Here is a 16,534-nt window from a genome sequence, read left to right as displayed (position 1 = left end):
TTTGACTATTTTCAGGTAAAACACTTAAGATTTTTGATCTTTGCTGAAGAGCCAGCATTGATTGACACAGTTTAGGGTAACATCAACGTATCATTTTTAAGATATAGGTCCATATGATTAAAAAAGTGGTGAGAAATTAGGTCTCTAAGTTTCAGATTAAATGGTTGAAATAATTTTTTTTTAAGAAAACGTATTGTGCAAATACATTTACCGCTTCCGTCGGTTTTTAGAAATGTTATTTTTTTTTAAAGTACCTGGAAAGTATAGACAGCCACAATTTGATATTTTAACCTACTGAAACCATCCTTTAGGAATAAATAAAGAAATTTTTCACCACTGATAAACATATCTAGATCTATCAAAACCAGAAGTAATGAGCGTGTTGTAGATGGAAGGAGAGTAGAAGAGGATTGTTTCTTTTAATAACATCCTTAATAGAGACGTTTGAAAATAACAACTTTTTAAACAAAAAAATTTAGAGTTATATATTATCAATATATATTTCAGTAAAAAGAAATATCTTTAAAATTGCGGTGTTTGCTGTTGTTGCGTGGAATCTACACCAAAGATTTTTATTTTCAAAGACTGGTACGCGTTAATTTCAATCTTCTTTTAAACTTTTTTACTAGAAAATGATAAATTTGATCTAATCAGATAAAAATTTTTTCCGGGCCACCTCAATTTACACCATTAAAGGTTTTTCTTGTAACGAAACTAACATGATATTATGTTACTAGTTTAATTAATACGCTTTTTAATGATGGTTTTTTTAGTATACTCCGAATTATTATGAATATTATAGTTTTTATTAGTATAAAATCAAATGTTTATGTGCCAATAACTTCTCTATTTCTTCGGTTAGTACACAGTCAGCACGTATATTAACCACTAATATTAAATAAAATATTAAATAAAAATATATAAGTATCATTAAATTCTACAAAATAGACCAGCTAATTTATTTATTTAATTTAAACACAAATATGAATAAAATATTAAATTATTCAGAATTAAGTAATTAAGTAACCATGACACCGTAATCCTAATAATAATAATAATAGCATTACGAATACGCCCTGTTGTACCAAAGCTAATATTTGCAAAATGTGTTTAATTAAAGCCAAAATAACAAAATTACTTAATTGTTGTGTTTCTGTGATTCTGTGTTTTTGTGAGCTGCCGTCAGTATCATAACAAAATAATTTTTAAATATAAATATTAATAAACATATTCATGAAGTTTTCAACCTCAAAACACACAACAGCACACAACTCTATAAGGCAAGCAGGCAGGTTGTTGGTTGTTGGTTGGCCCATAAATAAAGGAATCGGGCAAATAAATGTGTGTTTTCTGGTTTGTTACTTTAATAACTCACTCAGCCCGACCGCCTCGTATGCCAGAAGTCACACAATCCTTAAATAAATTTTCTACCACATTTGCCGCAGTAAATCATCATTTGCGTTATTATTAACAGGAGGTCAACACATACATACGTAGACGTGGATCCAACGCACAGACGCATGCACCTTAGAAGCAAGTATTTTAACATGGATTTTGTATAGCAAAAACACACACAATACTCTGGAGAAATATGCATATCGTTCAAAACTTATACCGACGTGTTTACAGTGTAACAACAGCAGTATAGCAGAACAGCAGCAGCCAGAGTAGCAGTAACTGAAATGCTGTTACCGACAGACACTATAAACAGCGGCAACACTGATAAAATAGCAAAACATATACATACACACTAAGCAACAGTAGCAGTAGCAGCAGCAGCAAAGTGAAAATAACCTCTTTACCACGTTTGTATGCAAAACTAATAAATAAACCCAACACTTCCACCCACCTTTTACACATACCACCATTTTTGTACGAACATACACATGTACGAAAACCTTTTAACATAACAAACACCTTTGGACAGAGTAGCCTTCCTTGCGTTAGTACTCACATGCAGTACTCACACAACTACGCACACGCAATTTCCACTTCACATCTTCATCTAACGAAATTATTATTCTATTGTTTCAGTATTTCGTCCATTCGTTCATTCGTCCATGGCATAAGATTAGTGGCTACAGTTTTCTTCAGTTTGCCTGTCATAGTGCTTAACATTTTCTGTCCCAAAAATCGTTGAAATCTTGTTGACATGTGTGTGCGTATGTTGTGCGTATGTGTAATTTGTTGCTGCTATGCTGTGTCTGTATTTGAAAACAAATTTAAATTTCCCCCATAAATTTATGCAAATATGCTTGTGTCTTCAACAACAACTTCAAGTTGGTAAGTTGGCAAGTTGGCCTAACAATAACAGCTGAGCAGACGACAGTGTGGAGTGTTTTTGTTTGTGACAAAATCCTTTAAGCCTATTTTGATAATAATATTTACGAAAACAAGCCGTGTGTGATTAGAACGAGGCCCGGTAAACACACACGAAAATTCCATTCAATTAATTACAATAAATTGTTCAACATATGTTCTAATATTAACAGAAATATTAGTGATAAAACCCTCGTAAGATTAGTTCAAATTTGCCTGGGCAACTTTTCATGGTTTTCCCTAATCAGCAGAATAAATATAATAATGTTAGACATGCAGAGCAGTAATTAAACTTAATAGTTTCCTTTTCTGATGTTTATTTTTTTTTGTTTTTGCTAATAATAAGAAAAACGATATTAAAATAGAAAAGAAAGAAATATAAATTAATTACAGCAGCTCATTTAATTTGCTTTACGCTAATTGAAAAAGACTAAGCAACATGTTGCTTACAACATGCTACGGTTTGTTGCTATAAAACAGCGCAACTTAGTTGCTTTACTACTGGCAGCGCAGCATATAAGTCCAGTGCATGATACACGATATGGCAGGAAACGCTTTTGAGTTAATGAATCATTCCAAAGAGTTAAGGTCTTGGGTGGTCAAAGTCTGCTTTGACAACAATTTAATAACTTTTTGCCCTGCGGTGCAAAAAAATTTAAGTGTCAAAATATTAAACGAAATTATTGTAAACGATTTGAAAGATTATAAATTGCAACCACAAATACTTCTTTAATTGTAAGATTAGCCAAGTACATTTTTTTTAAAAAATGTTTTAAAGCAAATTAATACAAATATAATTAGTTATGACAAATTATTTCTTATTTATACATTATTTAAATTTTCCATTAGTTTAGGGCTAGTAGTTACGTTAGAGTCGAAAACAATAGCATAAATTTTTGATTTTAATTAATAAAATAAAACGAAATATAATAAAATAAAATAAAATAAAAAAAAATAAAATAAAATAAAATAAAATAAAATAAAATAAAACAAAATAATATATAACGTGATGAAAATAAATAAAATAAAATAAAATAAAATAAAATAAAATATAATAAAATAAAATGAAATAAAATAAATAATAATATACTAAAATAAATAATAAAGTAATAAAGAATATAATAAAGTAAAATTAAATAAAATTAAATTTAATTAAATTAAATAAAATAAAGTAAAATGTGATAAAATAAAATAATAAAAAAAAATAATATAAAAATTAATAAAATTAAATAATATAAAATGTGATAAAACTAAAAATGTGATAAATAAAATATAATAAAAAAATAAAATAAAATAAATAATAATATAAAGATAAATAATATAATAATGTTTTCAAACAAACTAATAATGCCATCTAGTATTCCCTGTTGAGCATTCTTCTTCTCTTAAAGTATTAATTAATAGTTAGTAGTTATCAATTCATATTCCATAATATAGGGACCAGAACCTTCCCAGTTGATAATTGGAGTTTTTGTTCTATTAGGGACAATACTTACCTTAAATACTTAGCTTAAATACTTAGCTTAAATACAGAACTCAAATGCTGATTGCACCAGTTGCTGTTTCTTATGTGGATTTGGAGTATTATGATAGATTCTGTTGGTTGTTCTTCTTTTCTCAAGGTACTATGTTATGAATGATATTCAGGGCCCATTCCAAAATATTCAGTCCAAAATCTAACCAGTTAATATTTCCATTTTTGGCGACTCTAGGCAGTTTTCAAATGTTCCTGTTTACTACGCTGACTACCCATTTGACTATGGCGCACTATGATGGATCAAATATTTCCTCATTGTGATATATACATATATATCGTATAAAAAATGCAATCTATTGTATTAATTTATTTCCAAGCATCGTTCAGAATTATGAATACGGTTTTGAGTTTAAGTCACTTTTAGTAACTACTGCAATACTTTCGAGCACAACTTTAAATGATCATGATTTGTATTTCGTTCTGATATTTTTATGTAGTCAGTTATCTTCTCATACTCTAAACACTACTTTATGGTTTCTCAAAATGATTTTTGGATTCTTCTGATGTTTTTTAGGAAAACCACAGAATTAAGTGTATTGTTTTTTTATTGAAAATAAATCAATACGAATATTGTGATATTACAGTTTATTATCTTCAATTCTCTGACTAACATTATATGTTTGGATATGTGTGGAATTCAAGCTCATTACTTATTTCACCTAATTCTATTTGATTTTTTTCTGTTCCCGAAATTATCATTTCAAGAAAATTCTGTTTTATTCGATTGCAAAATAAATTCAGAAAAAATTCTGTAAAGAAATAAAAAGATCATAAGTCAATCATACGAAATATGTGTGGGCGGTTAGCTCTAGTGCCGAAATAATTGCAGGAGCTTCTTCGAGGTTGACAAACTCATTTCTCTTTACTTTTCTTCGGATGAACGTAATTATCAACGTAAATAATCAAGAGGTTGTAATCAAGAGGTAAATAACCAAGAGTTTATAATCATCAAAAGGTTGTGATTAGGAATAATTAGTACAGAATTAGACAAACATCATATTATAGGTAATATACTTCTGAACTCAGACGCATTATTGTGTATTAAGACTTTCCAAATCAATCAAACAAAATATCTCATGGGTATATGTAACCCACTTTAAACGGATATACTCTACAAAAGCACTTACGACTAATTAGTAGAGATTTAGATAAATATTTTTCATAGAAAATACACTTTTCAACTTTTTCTTCACAACTACACTTCTTTAAAAATAAGCTGAGACTAAATTTATTAACAGACGTCGAACCTTTAAAGGAAAATATCTTATTAGTATATGAAACCCATTTTCGAAGCATGTACTCTATAAAAGCGATTATGACTAATTAGTAGATAATTAGATAAATATTATTCCCCATATATACACTTCTCCAACTTCTTCTTCACTTCTTTAAAAGTAAGCTGAGACTAAATTTATTAACAGACTTCAAACCTTTTAAACAAAATATTTCATTTGCATGTGAAAACCCACTTAAGAGGGACGTAATCCATAAAACCCTTCCATTGTAAAGTGCACTTTCGATTACGAATTTTCCTTTGCATTTCACTGATTTGTCTTAATTCAAAAATTTGTCTCCGGAGCAAACAATGCCTCTTGTTGTTTTTTAATCTGATTGTCTGGCTCATTGTCCGTCTGCTCGTCTGTGTGCTCGTCTGTCTGTTCAGTGTCTGTTTGTTGTCGCTTTTGTTGCTTCGGTTGCTTTGGTTGCTTTGCTTTTGTTGTTGATTCATAATTTTGCCAGCGCATAATAATAAATTTAGTAGATTATTTGTCCAACGATTGCCGTACAAATAGTAGTAACCATAAGAGCTGTCGAGGATTTGTTGTGGCAGTGTACTCGTATTTTATGGCCAGACCACAATTGGTTAGACAATTGCAATGGTCATTGCAGGCCACATTTGGTAAAAGTAATGAAATCAATACACATTTTTCCCTATTTACACTGGCGGCTTATTTGCGTGACTCCGACGTAACGCTGAGTGTGGGGTTCAGTAGTAGTTGAGTATCAGCTCGGGATGTGAATGTGTAGTCTGAGTCGAAGTCGGAGTTGGAGTTGGAGCCCATGGGTATGAGTAACATGAATTGCAAATGTAAAATGCAGACTACAAAAATATTGCTATTGTTTTTCGGTTTGTCGATTTGTCCTGAGGCAGTTTTTACTACTTTGATTTATGGCCAAATGTTATTGAGTTGTAATTGCAACAAATTAATTGTTTAATAAAATTTAATTAATGTTTTGCGTAAGTTTGTAATAAATCGCATTGTTGTTGGTGTATGAGTTCATAGATAAAAAGTATCGATATTAAATGCAAAATAATAATAATAAAAACTCACATGAAATGTAATTTAATTTTATTATTATTTTTTACTTACAGGTTAATGGCGGAAGTTTGGCTGAACAGGCCGGTTTGCTGCCTGGCGATGCTGTTCTTAAAATAAATGACGTCGATGTTTTCAATCTACGTCACAAGGACGCTCAGGATATTGTCGTGCGTTCAGGCAATAATTTTGTGGTTACAGTTCAAAGGCAAGTATATGAGCACAGAGCATAAAAGTTGAATAGTGCAATAATTTTGTTGCCTTACAGGGGCGGCTCGACATGGCGTCCACATGTCACTCCAACCGGTCATGTACCACAACCAAACCAAAATTCACCATATTTACAGACAGTGACGAAAACTTCTCTAGCTCACAAACAACAGGAATCCCAACACATTGGCTGTGGCTACAACAATGCAGCGCGTCCATTTGTAAGTTTACCAAATGCAAACAAAGCAAACCTCTTTTTTCCAATTTTGTCCTTATTCAGAAAAAGGACGACTTTTCGGTAACAGTTTTGTGTTTAATTTTCGACATATCAGAGCATATCCTTAATGATATTTTTGTTGATTTTATAAAGTGTCAGAAATCCTTCATAGAGTGTGGCATTAAGTCTTTACCAGGATTTGCTTAAATGAACATTTAATTCTTAGGGAAATGAGCCCATCCTTCTTAGGAATATTTGGGAATATTTTATGTTTATAAACCCAACTTTGTGTACTGATGAATGTGTCTTATATGATGACGAATGATTGAAATATATGTGTTTCTGTTGCTGTCTGGTGAGGTTTAAACTTAAATTTGGCAGCATTTGCATTCATTGTTTGAAAACTGTCAAAATGAGTGATGAATATAAAATATACCAGAACCCAGCAGAGGATGTAGGCATATTTTGAACTTAATTGTTATGTCTGCCGGTCTATAATAGAATAAACAATATCATATTTAACGAGTCTCTATGATATGATTTGGGCTCAATCCTAAAAGAAACAAAATTGTGATGGAGAGTTTTTGAAAGGATTTAAATATTTATGAAGTTGATACCTAAACTTTGCTAAAAATAGATTAAAAATAAGATTTTAGGTAAATCCTTTTAAAAATAACATATTTAGTTACTTCTTCTTTTTTGTTATTCACGTGATCTTGCCGTTATTTAATGGTATTGTTTAGAAGCTAAAGTCTCTTTGAAATAAATCGAAAGACTATATTTATATTTAGTTGTATTTATTTAACAAAATAATTTTTTTTTAAATTAATGAAATTACCAGATGCGCCCCTCTTTCTTCCAAGGTGCATATGTACTAGATTACTATTAGTCTCCCGAGGGTAATACCGTCATTATAAATGTATTTACCACTATCCTGATTTCACTGACTTTAGTATCCTAACTTCGCGATTGAATGAAGGTCATTGGTTTATTTCAAGACTCTGACTAATTTTTTTCCTACGCTGTATGCAAATAAACCGTAGTGTTTTAAAAACCAGGCTTTAGCGTTAGATGTCACAGGACAATAACAACTAAAGGTCACTATTATAACATATTAATCGTCGTTTATCCAATAAAATTAAAAATTATATTCTGTAAAAGTGCTTACGAATAATAAGTAGAGATTTAGATAAGTATTATTTGTGGACAATACTATACTTGTCCAACTTCTTATTTACTTTTACACTTCTTCAAAAGTAAGCTAGATGGAGTGTGTATTTTCTTCCGATCGAAATTAATGTAAAACATGTACAATTGTGAACTCAATAGCTTGCGAACCAAACAATTTTGGAATGCAGTGCAGTGGAAAAAGTTGTACGAAGTGTAGGTAAATATTTATTAAAATCCATTACTATCTTCGCTATCATCCTTTTTTTATTCAATATGGATTTCTTGTCATAGGACGTGCAGTTCTTGATTGAAAAAATCCATTATTTAATAATTGAAATTATATTTTCCTAATTTATTTTTTTTGCTTTAATCAATAATCTTGAAAACCGATGCGAATACACAGCTGCAATCAGAATAATCCATTTTTTTAGATCACTTGTTTAGTGGCAAAGGTCTGGATAAGGATAGAAGCATACCAAACGTATTAGTAATGCACAATGATTTGTCGGTATTGTTGTAAAGTAGGGTATCAGAAATATACCGACGAAGACTTTATACAAAATTCTGGAATTTATTTCAATAAAAATGTTTGTGATTAGAACTGCTAGTATGTCTGTCTTCAAACTTAGTCCACTAAATTATGGGAGCATTTGGTTTAGAGCCACTTAAAAATTGTGAAACGGCTCGCAGTCGTTTTAATATATATCTCTCACATTGTTCTAATGACAGTGTTCTTTAAGAGATACGAAAACTTATTCCGTTTAAGAAAGAAGGAATTTCGTCTAGTCAAAAGTGAAGGGACAGTCTGGGGAGTACGGTCCTTGCATACTAGCTCTTTCAGTTCACAACACCGGACTATTGGAATATTTTCCATGCTGAAGTTCAAGCCAGTCATAAGGCAGCTAAGATGGTAAGGTAAAGCCTAATACCACATTGTTTAATACTCGTATGTTCGCACATGGTAAGATTAAGTTTCCCTTCGTAAGCTAATTAACGGCTTTTGTAGAAGCTTTCAGTATGAGGCCACGAATGACACACTTGAACTTCTTTTATTCACTTTCGAATACCCTCCATATAATAGGCCAAGTTTTCGGAAAAAGTTTACTTTGACAAATTGGCATATCTAGTCATTGTTGCCATAAAAAAACGTGACGTTCCTATCAGAAACCATAAATTCCCCTAAAAGGCAATATAATTTTCCTTATGGTATTGGGTTCTTTGACTATATAAGTCTTTTGTAATATCTTTTAAAATGGGGCTACCATAATGGCAACAATTTCCGTTATATCAATTAACTAGAGTTATTGATTTTTCAGACAGACAGAAAACAGAAAAACAGTTAGTGATTTAAGTCGCCGTTAAAGTAGGTCAAGAGTGTGAAGTGAACATTTATGATATATTACTTATTAGTTGTGAAGGAATTCATATAAACTTTTAAGGAGTTAAATCATTTTTTTTAGTATTCTGTTGATAAGTGTTCGAGCATTTCGGTATTTAAACTGCTCACTTGCATCCGAATTCGAACATTTCGTTCATATTTTTTTAATGTTCGAGCTATTCGAACGAAGCTGTTTTAGTTAGTCGGGTAGTTGGACATATACCAATGCGTATGACAGCAGATGCACAATATGATGTTTGAACATTTTTGTTTGCTTTGCTAAGAAAGCCTATACATTAATATACTTGAGTTTTTAATAATAAATTATTTCTTAACTTAATAAATTAATCTTATTTACTTCATATTTCATATATAAACTTTTTGGTATAGAACTGAGTTTAAATGTAAGCCAAGGTCTACAGTTAGAGTATTCCAGAGAGATAATTTCTATTTTATTTCCATTTCAGATAATGTGAAAAGTTTTGCATTTAATTTAATTTTATTTTATAATTACATTTCTTTGCCACTTGCCAGTTGAAATCCTAATTGAATAAAATTACATTTGACCACTGCATCAAGTCAATTCACACTTGTACAATTTTTATAAATAATTTTTTTTTCTTCTCAGAATTCCATATTGCGTTTTGCATATTTTACATTCTGTTTTTGCCTAACAAACTTTGCAAGTACAAACCTATTCCATTTGGTTATTTTAGGTCAACGGCGGTGATGGCAGCGTTAAGAGCATTGTCAATAAACAATACAACACCCCAGTTGGCATTTACAGCGATGAATCTATTGCGGAAACACTTTCGGCTCAGGCTGAAGTTTTGGCTGGCGGTGTCCTTGGGTAAGTGAGAATGAAAACATTTACTTTTAAGCATTTCACACAACTACGACACCGAATGTTGCTACAAAAACTGCACAGTAACTCAAAATATATAAAGTAAAAATAAATAAAAGTTGAAACAACGAATATAACAATAGCAGCAAATAGAAGAGTAGCTTTTTCACAATATTTTTTAAAAAAATTCCAGCGGTTTTTCATTGTTTCAAAGTAAAATAAAAGAAAACAACTGTAAACAAAACAAAGCAACATTTTTTTTTTGTTTTTTTGCCTTTTAAGTCCACATTTTTGTTTTCATTTTTATTTACATTTTCACAACTTTTAAAATGCCCTAGGAATACAATAAAATTCACTCGCTCTGCCCTGTTTTAGCCCTAAACGACTGGAGTCATGTGGCAAACTTGTAGCGGAACAATTTAGTGCAATTTTTTTAATGTTCCCACAATGAAACAGTTTCCTTACTTGCGTACTTCCATTCGAAACGCCACTGAACTAGTCCAAGTTTTGAGTAAATACTTATAAAGTTGAAAAGTTCAAATGTAGCTGCGCGTACGAAACCAGAAAAAGTGCACACTTTTAACTTAATTTCTTGAGGGAACTTTTTATCTACGCACTATTTTAAATTAGTTTTAATATTGTTTTTCCTTACTTCTGTGATTCATGTTTACAGTTCGAGTAAAATTTGTGTTAGTGTTATATGTCCTAATTAAGAGCATATTTATTTTAAATTCATTTTTTGCTTTTAAAGTGATAACATATCATATTTGCTAAAGAACAAATATGCAGTAGAAAAGTCTATAGAGGAAACTAAAGACTGTGTGGTGAACTAAATTAAGTTCATTAAGATTTTTAAAACTTAATTAATTCAAGATAAATTATTATTTTATCCTTGCATATTTTTATAAGTAACACATTACACAGTTAAACCCTTAAGGTATGCAAGAAGAGTAAATTTGTGTAAATAGTTCTGCTGATACCTTGTGCAAATCACACAGTAATTTACTGTTGCCTACTTTTTTGCGCAATGGATTATGCTATTCAGATAGACGCTTAGAAGTATGCAATACTATTTTACTTACGTATTTAAATCTTTTAATACTCTTATGCCGTATACCATACTCTTACCTATAAATTAATTTATTTTCAGTGTGAACTTCAAGAAAAACGAAAAGGAATATCAAGCCGATAAATCTGAAGTCTTGAAATTCTTACGTGAAGAGGAGACTGGACAATCTACACCAGGTAATATCGAACACTATCTCGTTTTGGCCGAATTACTCTTTGCGTTGAATGGTGGCAATAACATATTTCAAGTAGATGTGCTAGGAGATTAATTTAGACATTTTTATCGCTTAGGTATTTTACGCTATATTAAGAATTATTGCAGCGATTAAGAGGAAATTATTTGAGCATTTGCCAACTAGTATATTTAGATAAATAATTTGAACAATTCTAAGTATAAATAGCTTATAAAATAAATGTGTATGTAGAACATGTAAGAGTTTTTAAAAAGCAGGGAAAAGACCTTGAAATGTCGCAACTGTTACATGTTTGAATGTGAATGATAATATATAACAGATATAAGCAGATATGGAAAATGAATTTATAAGCTATACTTCAGAGTTTAGTAAATACTACGATAGTGATATTTTCAGAGGTCATGAAATATATTTTTAAAAATAGTTACGAGAAGTTGATCTTAACAAAACAAAATAGTTAATGACTGTGATGATTTTAAGAATTTTTTGTAAATGAAATAATGATATAACAATAAGACATGACTATTTATACTAATAACAGATTCAGATGTTGAAAAGATTGAAATAAAAAATTTTATTATATATTATGAATACTTGTAATCAAATGGAACACAGCTATGATTTAAATTTTAATAAAATTTGAATTCCCTTATAATAATTTGACCTGATCATTAGGTGTGAAATATCGTGTCTCCACCGAACGAACATCTTAGAGTACTAGTTTATTTTAAAATAATTTTTAGTGGGTTACCAGTATATAGCTAACATTAGCCGGTTAATCTACATTCTTTAAAAAAATTTTTCACAGCTTTGAATTGAAATTTTTGTTATTTATTAAAAAAATATATCGGCTAAGTACCGGTTTTTTCTTCCGTAAAAACATAGTGTTCTTTGAATTTTCGGGTAATTCACATTTCACATTTTTACGCAATTATTTTTTTAATTCAGTAATTAATTAATAGAAATTGATCCGTGGTTAAATCGTTTTCAGTTAAATCGTTTCCGGTTTTCGTTTCCGGAAATACATCAGTTTTTGCGGGATTCCGGTGAATGGTGTTATTTTAATAGCAAACAACATATCGGCTAATCTATATAACACCTCTTCAAATATTATGTCTTGTATAAATTATTAACTAATAAAAATTTGGCAGTAGTTCCAAAAAAAAAAATATATATCCGTTCGATTCCATTTTTTATTCCAATAAAATTATCGTTTTTTTTCACACTGTTTTATATTGAATCGGTGCTCCGAAATTAATATTTAGGTTATTATAATGCAAACTTCTAATCACAAACAGAAGTATCTTTTCTATTATCTTATTAAAATAGTTGCAATTTATCAAATTTCTCTATTAGGCTAATGAATGGTTAATTCTTTTTTAATTAAATTTCAAGTTTTTGTTATAAAAGTTATTGTAATAGCAACAAAAGCGCTTATATTATTAATTTAGAATATCTTTAATTTTCTTAAAATGTTTTTTGTTTTGTTGAAATTTAACCTTTTCTTTCTTTATTGTTTCATATTTTCATTATTTAAAAAATTTCATTAACAAAACATCAACAAACAACAAACAATGAACACTTCACACTTAAATAAACTGAACGGAACACAGTTTTCAACAATCATCAGTACCAAGAACCACAACAACAACAAACACCACCACAACACTATCAACAACCACCACCACCACAACAACAACAACATTACAATCAACCTTCAGCTACCAGACATGTTAGTGCCCCAATAAATACACCAAAGCCTCCAAGCACTGGTGGATTGCCAACAGGTCAAAACATTTGCAATGATTGCGAACGTCTCATAACGTAAGTGAAACAACTACTTAAAGTACTAAAATTTTAGTACTAATCACAACTTTTAGTACTAATTTAGTACAAGTTACTAACACAACTAAATATGAAAATACTATATAATATACTTCCACTTTACATTGAAACATTATCTCATTCATTTATCAACCAAAATTTTCTGAAGTACTAAATGCACTTATATATTTACATACTATACATACACATGTAATGAGTACTAAAATACCAAATAACATATAAATTTGCATTAAATTGTATATTCGAAGCTATTATTATTAGTAGGCAGTTACTAATTAGGTGCTACCACTGTAGGTGCATAATAATAAAGAAATAATAATATTGGCATTAATATTAAATTATTTACTAACGAGATTTGCTTTTGTGGTTCATAAAATTTTCAACTTCCGTCGCCAACCGCAAATGAAATCGAATATTAAAAAAACTCTTGAATGAAAACAACGAACAATCAACAACAATGCAATTAAACGTAACGTAACGAAACAGAGCCACATAGTCCAGCCAATTTCTATTGGACTCACAGTCATGCCATTGGCGGTAATGAACGCCGCTCCACCCGCGAAACAGTTCAACAGGAGCAGGTGCAGAAGACGACCGAGAAACGTGTAAGTACTTCGCTGGTGCAGAGTAAGGTGGCGAGCTCGTCAACTGCAACAACCGTTTCAGCCTCCAATGTCAGTTCGGCTGCGGCAGTTGCACCTGCTACAGTTGCAACTCCGTCCGAAAAGCCCGATCCACGCATTATTATGATGCCGGTGTGTCCGGCTTTGCAGGGACCGGAATACAAGGCGGAAATGGAAGCAGCCGCTGCAGCTTTGGCACATGACGATGGCCAAAGACCATTGTCCGCAAGCGGACATCCGGCCTGTCAGTTGTGCGGTGTTGGAATTGTGTAAGGATACGTTAATGTGTTTGTAAAATTAGTGTGTGCGTGTGTGTTTATGTGCATGTAAAAGTGCATTATATGAATGCAAATGTGCAAAAATAATAAAAAATTATTATGAAATAATAATAAAAAAGAAAATGTTGCAAGGATATATATAAAAAATTAAGCAAATAATTCGCTTTTATGCGCGAATTCATATTCAATTGTCCTCCGACCGGCGTCATACTCATGATTTTGGCCACATTATCATTTAAATTGGATTCGTTTGTAACAATTTATTCCAGAACATCTACTCACATACATACCTACTTGCACTTGTATATATGTTTTTTCCGCATGTGAATTTATCAGTCATAATTTTGAATTTTATTGTTTATGGGCAACAATTGTAAACACGGCCTGCAGGCATAAAATTTTATTAAATATGCGTTGCGATGCAGTCGGAAAAAAAATAATATTAAATTTATGAAAAAAATGAATTAAAAAAATTTGTATTACATTTTCAGCAAAAACTGCATTTAATTAATTTAAATTTTCTTCTATGCATAAAAATATAAATTCAATTTATTTTTTATTGCATAAAAGTGTTGTATTAAATTTGTTAAACAAAAGTTTGTATTTAAATTTATTCATGCGAAATTTGAATGATTTAATATATATAGAAAATATAATGCAAAAAAACACAACCATTTTTTTTATAATTCATATTAATTTATTGCCTAAAAATGAATTATACACCATAAGTAAATTATATTATAACATATGTATATATGGATACTGCATACGCAACATTTAGAATTTGTTTATAAACATTTTTACAAAAATTGTTAATTGAAATTTAACAATTATAAAAAATAACTATAATTAATTAATTATTCTATAGTTGGTTTAGGATTTTCGTTAATTTGTTAATGAACTTTCACAGCAAATGAACAAAACTCCAAATTCGAACATAACATACAAGTGAAGTACGGCTTTGAGCCATTTGTTCAATGAACACTGACTCTGAACTTCAAATTTGGCAGGGTACGAGTTCAACCATTTGTACTTGCAGTCGTAAAAAAATTAGTTACGAATTATTAAATATAAAAAATAATACCAAGACCACTGATGATGGGTATTTGGCAATACTCGAAACAGCTGTATGGTCAGCCAAAAATTCAATTAATTAAAAATAATAAAAACTTTGTTGTTACAATTTCACTACTGTTGAATAAAAACCTCCCTATTGAAAATAATAGTTTATTTTTAAAATTTAGTTTCTTTCGTTAAAACCGGACGATAGAATCAATTTAACAAACCCTTTTATAAATATAAATTATTTAATACGAATTAATTCACTAAAAGTTCCATAGACTTTTAGTGAAGATCCTGTATCTCAGTTAATATTTCAGAAGCGCATGTGCTTTCCATACGATATTTTTAGTTTCGTGAAAGGAGTAATTATCTTAAGCATTAATGCTACTTTGTAGGAAACATTTAATACATATATATAACATATTCAGCAGAGTAATTCAAAAAAAAAAAAAATAAATATAAAAAACTCAAGGGACTAAGTTATACACCCAATAATAATTTAACTTAAGTGATACTTCATTACAGCCCAAAGCAATGTCCCTCAAAAATATAAAATCAATAAAAGATACTTATTTCTAGATTTTGCTTATGATAAAACAGATTTGCATAGCATGATATGATGTTGATTTGTTACTGGTGTTTAAATGGTATGAACATACAAGTGGTTAGTATTTAGCAGGATCACTAAACGCAATTCAAACGTACCAGAAGAAAAAAAAAAGCTCAATAAAATGGCTTAGAAATTTTGAGATTTCTAGTAGCATTGACGAAAGCAAACGCTTGATGTCTTAAACGATAAGTTTCTATAGGCGATACTATTCGATATGCGATATGATATAATAAGTGATACGATCCAATAAGGGACACGATTCGATGAGCGATACGATGTTGTTGATTCTTTACATCTCAGAGCGCAAATGTGTGGACAATATCTACTGTCTTATAAATTTGCATTAAGGTAGGATTAAGACCGTCCTAATCTCAGGGACTATGGGTATACACATATCTTAACACAGACCCGACCGTAACTGCATACGCAATGATTGTATCCAGCTACTATGTATCCGCTACTACTAAAAAATTGCAGATCCAGACTAATATAAGTATTGCTTTGGCTGAAGGTCAATTTCTTGCTGCGTTTATTAACTGAATAGATATCGAAATATTGGATCGGTCGTTTCACATGTTATAATAACATAATAACCATTGAGAGTTACATTGTCCGTGCTTTTTTTTTCACGAATACACTTTTTTCACGAATACTCTCACAATAATTTATTATTCTGTGATAGAATTAATGGTTCCTTAAACACAATGTTGCCCATAGCAGTAAACCTCATTTGTATATATATAATTATCTTTCACATAATCTTTCGCCTTTTCAATAAGTTAACTCAACATCTACTAATACAATGACAATTTCATATCTGCATTAATATTAATTAATAATTTAAAGTTTTCTATTTACATT

General features: G+C 30.3%; 1 protein-coding gene across 10 annotated transcripts in view; it reads left to right on the top strand.

The window, feature by feature from the left end:
- Positions 1–16,534, top strand: part of LOC119679555 (PDZ and LIM domain protein Zasp) — a 96,751-nt gene that overhangs the window by 54,668 nt on the left and 25,549 nt on the right. For 8 of the 10 annotated variants that reach the window (XM_038091975.1, XM_038091979.1, XM_038091978.1 and 5 more), the window contains exons 2-6: positions 6,231–6,382; positions 6,443–6,605; positions 9,866–9,999; positions 11,144–11,238; positions 13,587–13,992. In XM_038091975.1, the coding sequence (XP_037947903.1) occupies positions 6,231–6,382; positions 6,443–6,605; positions 9,866–9,999; positions 11,144–11,238; positions 13,587–13,992 (950 nt within the window). Of the gene's footprint in view, positions 1–6,230; positions 6,383–6,442; positions 6,606–9,865; positions 10,000–11,143; positions 11,239–12,868; positions 13,080–13,586; positions 13,993–16,534 lie in introns of all 10 variants that reach the window. The other 2 variants (XM_038091980.1, XM_038091974.1) reach the window with 1 other exon arrangement.

The sequence above is a fragment of the Teleopsis dalmanni genome, chromosome 2 (genome assembly GCF_002237135.1).
Source record: "Teleopsis dalmanni isolate 2A chromosome 2, ASM223713v2, whole genome shotgun sequence".
In the NCBI taxonomy this organism is placed as follows: Eukaryota; Metazoa; Arthropoda; class Insecta; order Diptera; family Diopsidae; genus Teleopsis; species Teleopsis dalmanni.
Note: the sequence above shows the minus strand (reverse complement) of the source record. Positions and strands in the feature narration are given on the sequence as shown.